Below are 14,543 nucleotides of genomic sequence, written 5' to 3'. Positions count from 1 at the left end.
TACCCACCTCCAAATTATTTCTTCTCCTTTATGTGATGTGCTAGGTGATATTGTGGCTGAACAGGGGTCCAATGGCATGTTTGAATGGTGGCAGTCTATGTGGTACAGAGAACAATGACCAACATTCAAAATTATAAAACATTTATTAAAAATAAAATGTCAGCACAGCAACAGATTGAGAAAACAACCTGAAAGAAATGTGTAAACACACAGTTCTTCTGTATCACATTGTCTTCATGCCCTAGCTGATCTTATTCTAAGGCAGGGCTTAAAAGTTACAGTACTCTAAATGCTTCCCATTACCTTAGTATCTTTGTTCAAGCAATGGTGGCCATCAGCTGAAGTTCAGGTATGAGAGCTCCTCTCTAGATGGAGTCAGACAAAAAGAAACCTCCCCCTCCATGCCAAAGGTTTTTATTATTTTCATTTGCCCACCCATCTACTACTCCCTGTAGTCAAAGAAGCCTTTCATGAAATCTCCATGAAGATACATTTTAGCCTCTTAAAACTCTCTAGTCTCTGTTCCCTTCTAGGTGTCAGCTTCTTCTAGCTAGATGTGAGAGCTGGCCATTTCATTGTCTCTGACCAGGGAGAGCATTAGCAGTTCTAAAACATTGCTGGTAAGGCTGGAGAGCAATCAACTTTCTCGCTCCTGCCTGTTCTCTGGTAGGATAGAGAACTTTTTAAAACTAAAGGTGAAGTCAGTGTACAGGCCAAACCTCCAAAGTAGACTGTACTTCTTTACCATGTCTAGAAGATCATTATTTCCATTTTACGAGTGGAGTACAGAGAAACACTATCTTGTTTATAGCTACTCAACCCTTACCCCCAATTATATTCATTATTTATCTCTTGTTTGCATTAAACTAAACAGAAATTGTGTATGGGAGCTTATACATGTGTGTACAGTTCCAAACTCTGTATCAGTTCCCTACCTTCCTAGATACCTGGGCCGTCGTCACACGGGCTTTTATTTAACGCTAAAATGGCGCTATTTCCCGGCAAACACCCACCTTATTCCAACACTGATGCGATTTCCTCATTGCTGTTTTTTGCTTGATAGTTGCGATATTTTGCGCCTCAGTGTGAATGCCTCACATCGATGTATTTCGCCTCGCAACGTCCTATGCCCTCCCTTCAATCCCAGAATCCATTTCTTCCTGCGACTCCCCTTTTTAAAATTTTATTATGTCCTTATAACGCCATAACGACATAACACAATGAAAACTTTCTGCTGAAGTAAAAATGACTCAATTGCCATGGCAGAGTCTTCAGCGATGGGGATCACGTCAGACAGGGAGTTTTCTGCGGGCAAAGGGCTATTTATATAATTTCAAAGTTGGAAAAACAAAAGGGTCGTAATGTTTTGCTCTAATGGAATGTTTATATGCTGTTATTCCGTTATAGCGGAATTAAACGCCAGAATAATTTTAAAAAGGGGGGGAGGAGCTGCTTCTGCGTGGTTAGAGAGAACAGAACAGAGTGCTTCGGTGTGGACAGCTGGTGGCGCGAAGAGCCGTTAGGTGACCCAAAGAAACGTTACTGTGCCGATAACAGGTAGGACGCTATATGCTGTAAATTTAACGGAAGAGATGCCCGTGTGACGTCGGCCCTGGTATAATTATTTCCAGGATGGACCTATCATTTCTATATAACCAAAGAGAAGAAAAGTTGCCAAAATATATAAATAAATATATATAAATTAGGTTTGCTTGAGCTCATGGCTTTTTCTCTTCCTCAACAGATCTGGTTTTATACAAATGTCATTTTTGAAAATGCTGGCATTCCTGATCCAGAGATTCCCTATACCACTGTGGGCACTGGAGCCATTGAGGTTGTTGCTGGCTTGATAGGTGTAAGTGTCATCATCATTATATACATCATATAATAAAACCACATTAAAACAGATAAAAGCATACAATTTAGTACAAAAGACAGCAACTCTAGATAGCAACCCATACTGCCAAACCCAACCTAGTACATCCCATGGGGTGGGAGATGATGTACAACATTAAGCAAGTTGGCAGAAAACCAGGGGAAGGGGAGTTTCAATCCCCCCCTCAACAGGAGACCAGCAAAGGAGCTTGCCCACACCCCAACCTCAGCCATATGCCTGGTGGAACATCTTTGTCTTACATGCCTGGTGGAAGGATAATAAATCCCACTGGGCCCTAGTTTCCACAGACAGAGAGTTTCACCAGGTTGGTACCAGGACTGAAAAGGCCATGGCCCTGGTTGAGGCCAGGCAAGCATCCTTGGAGCCAGGGAGGGACCACAAGCAGCTGTTTATTGGCCGACCGAAGCACCCTCCGTGGGATATATGGTGAGAAGCAGTCCCACAGGTATGTTGGTCCCAGTCCGCTGAGGGTTTTTTAGGTTCTGGATTGGGTGCTGCTTGCCCTTATGGTGATACAGTTCTACGGCTACACTTTGGCCTCTGTAAATTAATTTGTGTGTCTATTTTATAGTGAGCTGGGACATTAATCTCCTATCTTAACACCAGGCCCTTTCCAATGTTTAGGGCACACCCTTAGCCAGCAAAGATTGCTCTCTACCATTCTTCAACAGGAAAGAAAGGACTGGGCAGGACTGTGTTGTTCACTCTGTGCTTTTAGTTTTAATGGTTATTTCCTTATGCCAATAATAAGGGAAAGATTGCTGGGCTGGATGAGATATCAGAGAGTAGCTGCAAAATAGATCTAGCTCTGAGTTTGTAGGCTAGAGTGACCTCCACTGGCTGCAAAGGGTCAATGCCAGGTAAGGGAATGAAGAAAGCTGTGGACTGGTATAGATGAGAGGCCTGGATGATAGCCAGAGATGCTCAGGGCATTTTGGAAGGGAAGCTATGATCGCATTTTAAGAGGATCAAAAAGTGAAGAAATGCAGTTGTGCAGCTGTTGAGTTCAAGGTGAAACTGACAAAGAGGAAATTAGTAATGGTTAAATAGGGATTTGAGGAAAGTAAGCTTACAGGGTGGCTGTAAATGGAGTGGAAGGAGAGGAATATCCCCAGTGTCAGCTTTGCCTGGGAGAACTAAGCTGGATCTTTCACTGAATCATGAATGGGTCCCCTTGTCACTGCCTGTTCCTAGCAGAGAGCCCTTTCTAACACTCATTCTCATTATCCTCTCATCTTGCCCCCCACTGCAGCTGGCCCAGGAAAAAGGTAGCACTGCTCACTAACCTGGCCTCCTTTTACCGGACACTGCAGGGTGGCTCGAATCATTTGCAGCTCAACCTGTTCTTCTTCTTGGCTGCTTCTTCTCCATGAATGAAATAGTGCTGTCCTGGCCAGAGCATCAGATAGGGAAAAGGGTGGCTGGCTGGAAAGAGATGTGCTTGGAAAGATCCTCTAGGTGTCTGTTATTCTCCACTAGTGGTGGGGGGAATGGAAGAGGAGGAGCGTGTGGTAAGCGTGATTGTCTGCAGAGTGGAGCTCGGTTTTGTTTCCTCAAGTGGGGAACTTGTGAACTTGTCCTTAGACTTCCCGTGTCTAAAGAAAACGTTAACATAGGGGTAGGTGGCATCAGAGGCTGTAGGTGTTGCAGGGCCATCTTCTCACAAACTCAGGGGTCCAATCATAATGCAGTTAGTCATAGCCAATCAGACTTTTTTATCCCTGGGAGTCACTTAGGCACTTAATTATATACATTATCCTTGTCATTGAGAGGAAGAAGGGTAATCAATGGCATCTTCTACCTACAAAGAGGGACTTGTCAGTAACACTGAAGTACAGAAATAATTTATTGAGTAAATAACTCGCTTCCCTCTACAGGAAGAAATTTGTAACACTGACTTGCCTTGGAAGGTGATTCAGAGGGCTCTTCTGATTATTGTTAATAGCCCATAAATCTGCATGGAGCAGACTGGTAGAACAAGAGCTTCTGAGGGAGACCAGAGTCACTGTCAAATGCAGATGAGCTCAACTACAGGCTCACTGGTTGCATCAGATAGGCAGTCTTTTATTTTTTGGTCACATTAGACCGGAAGAATGCCTAATGCATCTTGAAATTACCTCTTTGTAACAGAGGTGTTACACTCAACTCTGCCACGGCCTCTTGATTCCAAATCTCAGCATAGCTGGGACAAGTTTTCAGCCAGATATCACCCAGGACTGTTTAAGTGTCAGACCTGAGCCTCCCACTATTCCACAAATGCACAGCTCCCCCGCCCACCAACCGCCTTTGCTGCCCATCAGCAATGCCTGACTCCGGCAAGCTCATCGCTCCATCAGCCTGATTGCTCCTGAGTGCCGACAAAAACGGCCCCCAATGGATGCACTGAGGTTGGTTATAAAATTACAGGCATTTGTTCTGCTGTCAGCAGCTTTCCTGCTTCGGCTTCCTTCTGGCAGCTTCTTTTCTCCCATCCTGGCAACTTCAGGCTCTTGGATCCCAGAGCACCCCCTCCCCTCCTCCACCAGATCCAGTCCCCTCCTATAGCTGGACCAGTGCCAGGGTCCTATCTTCCAGGCCACAGCTAGTCTGCTGAACTCCATTCCTTCTCCATAAATAGATTCATAAAGGACTGTGCCTGAGCCTCTTTACTATCAGCTTGAATCAAGCAGGTCCTTCTTTCAGATTTTGAATCTAATGTTTCTGGTTCTTTATACCACCTGCATTTAATGTACCAGATTTCAGGCCCTTCCCCACACAAGAAATAAAACCAAGGAGTAATACACTCTTTGGATTTAACATATTCAGGCTTGGAATGCATAACTTGGCACGCTCCCATTAGTCCTTCACTGGATCCCACCCTCTTCCTTGGTCTGAAGCTGAACCCCCTAATGACTAGACATCCGCATTCTGGCCCCCATAGACAAGCAGAGGGATGCATAACTAACTTCTTCACTTTTTTGCAGTGTTTCACCATTGAAAAACTGGGGCGTCGGCCTCTCATTATCATTGGGTTTTTCTTCATGGGTATCTGCTGTGCAGGCATCACCATGTCCTTGGAGCTGCAGGTATGAACATCCTCTGAGCTATGGCTATGCTTGTCACATACATTGGTGAAAGAATCCCTGCCAGTAACATACCCCCACCCTACCTTATACATGATTTGGTGGTCCTCAGTAGCTCCTTCCTGTCCTCTGTGCAGCTCTACACGGAGAGGTTCCACTGGGTTTTCTCTTTGCTCAAACACCTTGACTCTTCTTTAGAGTCAAGGTGTTTGAGCAGGTGATAGTAACACACCTCTAGCTTTTGGTTGTTATTGTTTATTTGAATTCTGTTGCCCGCTGGACTGGGGACTTCCTCAGGGTAAGTTATCATGATTTAATCTGTTCCTAATATTCCTAAAAATGTTATCAAGATCTTTGTTGCTAATGTTCTTGTTTTAAAATATTAACTACTGTTCGATTCTCTGATTTTTAATTTTTGCTCTTTGACCATTTAATCCGCAACTATTCTATTGTAATGTTTTTATTGTGATTGTTTTTAATATACCATATGCTGCTTTAGATGTTAGATAACAGTGGGGTGCTAATGTTTTAAATAAATAATATATGTGACATACTTCTTGAAATATGTGAATCGTGAAGTTTAAGTGGGGGTACCAGGAAGGGACAGAGAAGCTCAGAGCTGGGATAGTAAAGAGCTGTGCATCAGAATGTTAGAGCTAAGGTGTCCAGTCAAACAGGCATAGGATACCCTGCATTATGCAATCTGGAACTGAGTGTTATCAGTGGAACTGTTGCATGTAGAATTGGCTGGGACAGTGGTGGAATCTGAGAGCAGGAGAGAGGCGGAAGATACCCAGTAGCACTTCTGCGAACTGTTCTGCTGACCGACTATTCTTCCTGCAGGCTACAGTGTCCTGGATGCGTTACGTCAGCGTGGCATGTGTCATTGGGATCATTGCAGGATTCTGCATGGGACCAGGTGAGTCCCTGGTGGCAGTTTGGAAAATATCCAAGGAACAGCAGTATGTCAAACCTGCCCTTGGAGTTCATGGGGTGTCGGCAGAACTGTGGGATTGGGGAGTTGGGGCTGAGACATCAGAAGGCCATTAGTCAAGCCAGAAGGTCCTCAGCCAAGGATGAAGGCCATCAGCCAAGCCGAGTCTGAGGATCTCAAGAACAGGACTGTGTGGGACAAGGGATGAGAAGTGAGTCATAGAATATAGGTCAAGAAGAGGGTCAGGTCCTAGGAAATGAATGGTGAGGAACTTTCTTCTTTTTATTAAATAAAACTTTCTTGTGAACTGTGCTGTGTGTGCATGCTTTACACACTTAGATTTGGTTGACGAAACGTAGGCTTGGCTGTGGAATTTCGAGCACTCTAAGGACAATGGCAGGAAGTGATCTGTGCTTTGATATGGTTCTGTGGCCTCTTGTCACACCCTAGAAGCGGCAGGATGTGGATTGTCACATGAAATTCCAAAGGCCCAGTGCCATCTTGCTGTGGATTGCAGTCAATTCCTTTGCTTGCTGCTAACAAAGGGATAAAAGCACAGCACTCTAAATATGATGGACGAGGTGGTTGCTGGTTTACCCAATTGATGTATTAGTGCAGCCGCCAACAGATCCATAACTCATTGTCGGCCCAGAATTTATTCGCTGTAATTACATCTTTAATTAGGATTTTAATGGCTCATTGTTCACAAACAATGATGAATCTGACTTTTAAAATAAAAATATCTCTCTTCCCACTTCGAGTGATCTGTGAGCAATGCTTGATCAGGGGTTCTCGTAAAACTCCCTGGATGGATTTTTTGTTAAAGTTTTATTTTTTAGTAATTTGAGGAAGGAAATCTATATGCTCTTGGAAGAAAGGGATGGTGCTTGAACTGCCACCGTCAAAAAAGGCTGTTCTTAGTACACCAGAGCAATTAGTATGGACCTGGAAAGTTACTGAGCCAAAGGTTTTCACTCTCTGTTGGATAGACAAAAGAAGACACTGGTTATCAGAATGTTGCACCACTAAGAGTACAGCTGAGCCAAATCAGAGGTGGGGAGGAGACAATGAACATTGGAGGAGCATGAATGTGTTTTTCCATGCTGAGATGTGGCAATGAAACTACAGTACCTTTCCTCTAACACTCAGTTCAGACTCTAGTTGCACCACAAAATACACTGGACTGTATGCATTGGGTGCACATTGTAAAGCACATTCATTCAAGCATACCACCCTCTGAGAACAGTATAGTGTAGACAGGGCCAGAGCCAACCCAAAGATTTTGGGGACTCTAGGCCAAAGGACTTTGGTGCCCCACAGTTCAGGGAAGCCACCACCTGTCCTCCTCAGACTGAGGGAAGGCCGATGCTGTCACCCTCTCCCCTCTGCATCATAGAGAGGTCACCCCCACTCATCATGCCACCCTCACTGGGGCCAGGGCTGTGGCTTGCTGTGGTGCCATGTCTTCCAACAGAGGCAGAGGTAAAAACAGTTCTGGAAAAGGACCCTCTCTCCAGCCCATCCATGGGCCTGCTCCTCAACAAAGAGAAGGAGCCTCTACTACCACCCCCTAATGGAGGGAGGGAAATAGCGGGCTCATTGTGAGCCAACCCACTAGGGCTGTGGGCATCACCTGGGGCTGCTGCTTGCTGTGGCATGGCTTGACACTGTGGATGGGGTGGTGATAGGGCTAGTTTGACATCCCCTCCATTTCAGGCACCCTAGAGAATCACCTAGGTGTGCCTAATGAACAGGACGGCCATGGATAGGCCACATACACACTCAGATGTATACATCCATGTACATCCAGTGTACTTATACATGTGCATCTGCATGTGGTTGTTTATCCACAGTAATACGTATGCTTGAATGCATCTTCCAACATGCATTCTGGCACAGTAAGAGCTGGATCAGGATTTTAGACAATGCAGTTTGGTTTGTTCTCATCATGTCATTACGTAGCCAGATCTGATTGGCTCCATCCAGCTCAGTTTCATCTGCTCTGATTGTCACAGCTTCTGACCTTCTGAAAGGTCCTTCCTACTTTAGCTGCGTGCAAAACACCTCTTTTCCCACTGAGCCACAGTGCCCTCCTTTATATGACACCTGATTGGCTGGGATCAAGAGAAAGAAGGAACAGATGTCCGCTCGCCATTCTTTGGTATGCGGCGTACCTCAGGGGGCGATTCTTTCCACGATGCTATTTAACATCTATATGCGCCCCCTCGCCCGGTTAGCCCGCAGCTTTGGGCTGGGTTGTCACCAGTATGAGGATGACACTCTGCTCTATCTGCTGATGAACGGCCAGTCTGATCTCACTCCGGATTCCTTGGCCTTGAGGCTGTGAGGGTCTTGAGGCTGTGACAGTATGGTTACATCAGTCGCCTGAAATTGAATCCCCTGAAGACGGAGGTTCTGTGTCTGCGTCATGGAGCAATCGAGCTGGGGACCCAGCTCCCAGCCTTCGACAGGGTATAACTGAAACCTTCGCCGACAGTGAGGAGCCTGGGTGTGACCTTGGACGCCACACTTTCAATGGAGGCCCAGGTCACGACCGTTGCCAGGTCTGCTTTTTTTCATCTTCGACAGGACAGGCAACTGGCGCCCTATCTTTCGCCCTGGGACCTGGCCACAGTCATCCATGCAACAGTCGCCTCCGGGCTAGACTACTGCAACTCACTCTACGCTGGGCTGCCCTTGGGTCTGACCCGGAAGTTACAGCTGGTCCAGAATGCAGCGGCACGCATCCTTACCAGAACGCCAATCCGAGCGCACATTCATCCTGCGCTGTGCCAGCTGCACTGGCTCCCAGTGGAGTTCCGGATCCGGTTCAAGGTGTTAACCTTGGTGTTTAAAGCCCTTCACGGATTGGGACTTGCATACCTGCGGGACTGGTTCTTCCATTACATCCCCTGCAGGGCATTGCATTCTGCAGACAAACAACTCCTGGTGGTCCCCGGCCTGAAGGACATCCGTCTGGCCTCAACCAGGGCCAGGGCTTTTTCTGCCCTGGCCCCAGCCTGGTGGAACGCTCTCCTGCTGGAGATCCAGGCCCTGCGGGACCTGTTACAGTTCCACAGGGCCTGTAAAACGGAGATGTTCCACTGGGCCTTCGGCTGAGTGCCAGCGGGTGTCCTCCTTCTTCCATCTAAGACCGCCACTTCTTCTGGGGCTGCTCTTGGCCATCTGCTATTCCCGTATACGGACTCCCAATATTTGTCTAAATAGGCTGCTCCTGGACTATTTTAATTATTTTTTAAAAAAATATTGTTGATTTTATGTTTTTGTGATTTTAATGTATTTTTTAATGTTGTTAGCCGCCCTGAGCCCATCTGTGGGGAGGGTGGGGTATAAATTGAATAAAATAGATAAATAAATAAATATTAACATTTTTTGAACAAATTCACACACACACACACACACACACACACACAAAGGATCGGCAGTGAATTTAGCAGGAAAATTGGGGAAATAATGGTTTCAACCATGCATGAAAAACAGCACAACATTGAATGTAGGGGGCAGAGGATGTTTTTTGCACTCCTCAAGGGCTCTTCTGCCTGAAAAAATATTCAGAGATGAAGACTTGGTGCAAATCTATTTAAGCTGGCCTCTTTTTACAATTGCTGTTCTAATTTGTCTCTGCAAAAAGCAGTGCTTTATAAATATCCCCTCTCGTGCCAATAAGAAAGGTGGGCTGTAAATAAAGAAAATAAATAAATAATCATGTAAGTATGGCTGTTGTGGGTTTTCCGGGCTGTATTGCCGTGGTCCACTGAGAGACACTGAGAGATCTCTGTCTTTTGGTGCTACACCTCTGAAGATGCCAGCCACAGCTGCTGGCGAAACGTCAGGAACTACAATGCCAAGACCACGGCAATACAGCCCGGAAAACCCACAACAGCCATCGTTCTCCGGCCGTGAAAGCCTTCGACAATACAATCATGTAAGTAATTGCAATCTTTTGGGAGCCTAGGATTTAAAATTGCTTTCTTCCATTGAAATTGAAATTCTTCCATTGAAATTGAAGAGACCCCGGTAGGATCCAGTTTTGTCTGGCCCTACAAGCAGCGACTTTGTCTAAAGCCCAGGTTAGCCTAAGCCATGTCTTTCTCATGCAGCCGGTGTCCCCTTTTTGATGACAGCTGAGCTCTTCAAGCAATCCCATCGGCCATCTGCCTACATTGTGGGTGGGTCCCTCAACTGGCTCTCAAACTTCACTGTTGGCTTTGTGTTTCCATTCCTGCAGGTAAAACATGGCACTTTGGGTGGGTGGTGGAGTAAGGATCTGGGGACAGAAGTTCTTGTGTGATAAGTACTTGGATAACACTGAAATGGCCAGTGTGCTGTATCTTATGTCTGATCCAGAGCAGTGTAACACCTTGGAAGAACAGGGTTTTCTATCTTTATGAACTGAAAGCAACAAACAGGTGGTTATAATATACACTACAACTGTAGATACTGAAAAGGGACACAAATTACTACAGAAGAAAACAATGGTGCCAATGAAACATTAAACTGGGTTGTGTCTTTCCAAACTTCATTTTATGTCTTATACTGAGCCTCCAAAAGAGCATGGGAGGGCCAGTCAATAATATTTAGACGACAGGGAGAGAGAACTTGCAACAAACCCCAGCTGGTCTTACCAGACCACTCTATAATCCAGGTAGCAAGAATGCACCAGATAGCAAACCAGTCCCACTTCAGGCAGCGTGTTTTATAAATGGTATTCACTGCCTCAAGACCAGAAATCGTGTGTTCTAAAGGTGACTGGATCTTCTCTCAGATAAGCAGCATTGGAAAGCTACACTGGAGGAGGGAAAGATCCCAGGTTGTTTGCTGCAGGGCAAGAAAAAGATGCTGGCATTTCTCAGGCTAGAATTGCATCTCTGGCTTGACTAGCTGGCTGCCATTGGAGCTTGCAGGCACATGGGCATCAGTTGGAGGATTTATCTGTTCAAAATCATGCTAATTTATTCCAGTCACCTTCTGGCTCCAAATTTTATGGCTGTGCATTCTAGAATATCAGCTTACCCTGCTGGTGAGTCACTGTCAGTGAGGAATACATCAAGACTCTGCAATGATTAGGAATGGTAATCATGTCTGAGTGCCCTAAAATCCTGAAATACTGCTTCCAGTTGTGTTGGACATAGTGAATGTCTGACGGGACTGGGAAAAGCCTGGGTTTGTTTACCTCTGATTGTCCTGACTTTGCATTTTTTCCATCTCTAGATGTCTGCTGGTGCCTTCTGCTATCTGGTCTTCTGTGGCATCTGCCTTCTGGTTGCTTTGTATGTTTATTTCATTATCCCTGAGACCAAAAACAAGACATTTATGGAAATCAGCCACATCTTTGCCTCTCGCCAATCCTTCTTCTCTAGCTTGCCTGACTATGTGAAGATGGTCAAGTTCAATGGCTATGGTGCCTTGGAGAACAGCTCCCTGGAGTTCTCCCATTCTGAATGCAGCCCAGCATAATGTGCTCCCATTTGCACTTTTTGGACAGGGCTGTCCTTCCATTTGGGAAGCCTTAATCTTCTGCCATTAAGCAAAAGGAGATGAGAGCTCCTGTTGATTCTCTTCCTTTAGTGCCTTTCCTCCTATCTTGATCAACAATACAAAAGGGAGTTTGGAAGGACTTGCGAAGAAGTCTGTGATTTGAATCTAGTGAGGCTGCCTTCTCTCCCCGCTCCCCCCAGCACTTTCCTTCTCCTGGAACCTGGAAATCAAAAGAGCTAGCGGACAACTATTTTCAGGAAAGTGGTCTAAACAAACATTCTAGAAGGTCAGAAGTAGGCTTTATTTTCTTTCTGTTGGATGAAAGTTTAGAGGGCTTTAGGAAGATGTACTGATATACTTGCAAATTTGGACTGCCTGTAGCCACTCTAGCATATCAACGTGCAGTTTGAGACCATAGAAATAATCTATGAGACAGCTCTCTCATACTGCAACTAAATAGCAACCTCAGAATCTCACTGATAATCCAGCATAAAATTTACATATATTTCTAAGTGCACAGTAATAGATATACATCCCACATTTGTCCCCAGTATCATGTGTACATATGCAGTCAGCCGTTTAGACACTGATGAGCCCCCCCACACACACACACTCAATCAAGATCAGAGGTTTTTTAAAAAATCCTTTCAGATAGAAGCTGAAATAAATTTCATCACACAAGAAGAATTTATCTATACTCTTCCTAATCCAGTAAATACAGAGATAATAAATGAGACCTACTCAGAACCTATGCCGTCCTCTGTTAAGAACAATCTGCTTTGTTGATATAAGGAAATAGGTCCAGAACACAGAAGGTTGCAGCCCAGGTCTTTCTGGTCTAGTTTTATGAGTGTGTTGGCATCCATACATATCTCTACAGTAACAGACTTCAGCAGCTTGATTGCTAATCACTTTCCTTTTTAAAAAATGAAGTGAGATATTGGCTATTGTCTCTCAATAAGAAGAGAGAGTAAATGAGGCAGACTTGCTCTTGCCTTTCTAACCTTGCATATCCTAGGCAATGGAGGGTACTGGACCAGGTGGAGGTACCTATGTGAGAGACTGGGCTAGAGGTACCTATGAAATGGTTTGTGACTTTAAACTATTTCCATCCCGTTGGTGAATTCTCCCTTGTGTAGAAATGAAGCAGGGATACTGGCTGTTGCCCCAAGTAAAACCAGCCCTTCCAGATATCGATTGCTTTTCCTCCTCTCCATTCAACTTCTTTGTCACTTTCTTCATACTTTCATGGTATTGGTAATAAATTCAATTTACTGAGATTTTGCAAAGCAGAAATACCGGGCTAGCTCCTCTGAACAACAAATGTATTAGGAGTGAAGTGAGGGACTTTTGCTTTTTTCCCCTTGCTCACCTGTTGGAATAAGAGTGTGTACCATATGTTTTGAACATGAGGGCAGTTAAGCAAGTATCTTTCCCACACTATTGCATGACATTTGGAATGTGCAGACATTTTGCCATTCAAGAAGGTCTGTCTGACTTTGAAGTTAGATGTTCAGTGATTATTGGATGGTTAGAACATACTTTCTGCGTATGTTCAGGGACACTTATTTGATGCTGAGACTTGGCCCAAACTAAGTAAGTAAAAGGTAATCCTGAAAGAATATCCAAAAGGTAGCACTGAGAAAGGTGTATGCATAAAGAAAGAGAGAAAGACAAAATAATGTGGCCCAGGGAAGGTATGTTAAGAGGTACAGGATTGTGACACTGTGGAAATGGGCATGTTTGCAGGAAGAAGAAAACTTGCACAGCACTTTTTTAACAAAAGGCACACATTTGTAGGAAAGGGGAATGGACTGTATCTAACTTGAATGAAGTGCTGAGAAGCTGCAACATGTAGTAGAGGGCAAACTGTATGAGAGAGCATTAGTGTGAGTTATATGACACAGAGCAAGGAAATCCCAGGAAAAAATGTTTGTATAGAAAAGCCAAGGCAAGGTGACATGAGAATCATCAATATATCGGGGAGGCACAGGCAAAGTATGCAAATATCCATATCCTCTTTGTGTGGATTAATACTGAATGGGTCTCGTGCTCCAGACTGTGATTAAGGATGAGTCTCAGGACTAGAAGAAGGAAATCTTTGACATACATTGTTGGCAAGTGATGGGTAAAAATGCCTTGGCTCAATTTGGAATCAGACCAGCAATTATGAGCTTTCTAGGTAAGAGCCTGGAAAAAGCTTTCCATAATGTTAGTGTGCCCATGCTGGTGGTACGACACACACACACAGCCACAACAAAGAATCACTACTTGGAAATTCAGCCAGCCCTTCTTCCCAAGATAAACACACCCAAGAAGACTAAGAGAGAGTTTTAGGCATGGATGGGGGGTGGCAACTGCATAAAACATTGGCAAGAAACAGTAAAGAGACTCCAGTAGAGGAGATACCCAATTGTGTGTATGGCATCAGTCTTCATTATGACACATCATAAGATAGTAGGGCTATCTGATGAAAGCAGATATGCTCCTTACTGTCTGGATTAAAATTCCTGTTTCATTCCGTCAACCTTATTATGTTATGGTAATCCAAGAAGTAGAGGAAGTGGACCATTCATGTTGTTCTCTAATCACGCTACTGTGCACTCCAGATGGCTGTTACTACTCCTCAATAGGGGCTACTTCTCAGTAGTGGAATCTGATAAGAGAATATTTGTCAGGTCAATGGAACAAGTGAATGGATCAAGCCTTACCTCTGGAATGGTGACATAACAAATTCGGATTGACCAGGGCTTTTTTTCTGGGAAAAGAGGTGGTGGAACTCAGTGGGTTGCCCTCGGAGAAAATGGTCACATGGCTGGTGGCCCCGCCCCCTGATCTCCAGACAGAGGGGAGTTTAAATTGCCCTCCGCGCCACAGCGTGGAGGGCAATCTAAACTCCCCTCTGTCTGGAGATCAGGGGGCAGGGCCACCAGCCATGTGACCATTTTCAAGAGGTTCCGGAACTCCGTTCCACCGCGTTGCAGCTGAAAAAAAGCCCTGGGATTGACTGGATTCCAGGGCCAGGTTGTATGCCAGGTAGACAGTTGGTGAGAAGCTCCCAGTGCCTGAAGCAGCCCTACTAGGAAAGATCCTTGCTGAGTCATGTCCAAGAAACAGAGGTTAAGGCAGTGACTGTTGAGCTGGCAATGAG

At 45.0% G+C, this 14,543-nt stretch overlaps 1 protein-coding gene across 1 annotated transcript in view; it reads left to right on the top strand.

The window, feature by feature from the left end:
• Positions 1-11,371, top strand: part of LOC129332680 (solute carrier family 2, facilitated glucose transporter member 9-like) — a 34,145-nt gene extending 22,774 nt beyond the window's left edge. The window contains exons 8-12 of the mRNA XM_054983910.1: positions 1,745-1,855; positions 4,861-4,962; positions 5,803-5,878; positions 10,015-10,142; positions 11,126-11,371. Coding sequence (XP_054839885.1) covers positions 1,745-1,855; positions 4,861-4,962; positions 5,803-5,878; positions 10,015-10,142; positions 11,126-11,371 — 663 coding nt within the window. The remainder of the gene's footprint in view (positions 1-1,744; positions 1,856-4,860; positions 4,963-5,802; positions 5,879-10,014; positions 10,143-11,125) is intronic.
• Positions 11,372-14,543: the final 3,172 nt, after the last annotated feature.

This window comes from Eublepharis macularius, chromosome 6, assembly GCF_028583425.1.
Source record: "Eublepharis macularius isolate TG4126 chromosome 6, MPM_Emac_v1.0, whole genome shotgun sequence".
NCBI classification, from domain to species: Eukaryota; Metazoa; Chordata; class Lepidosauria; order Squamata; family Eublepharidae; genus Eublepharis; species Eublepharis macularius.
The sequence above is the reverse complement of the archived record's forward strand: the minus strand, read 5'-3'. Positions and strand labels throughout refer to the sequence as shown.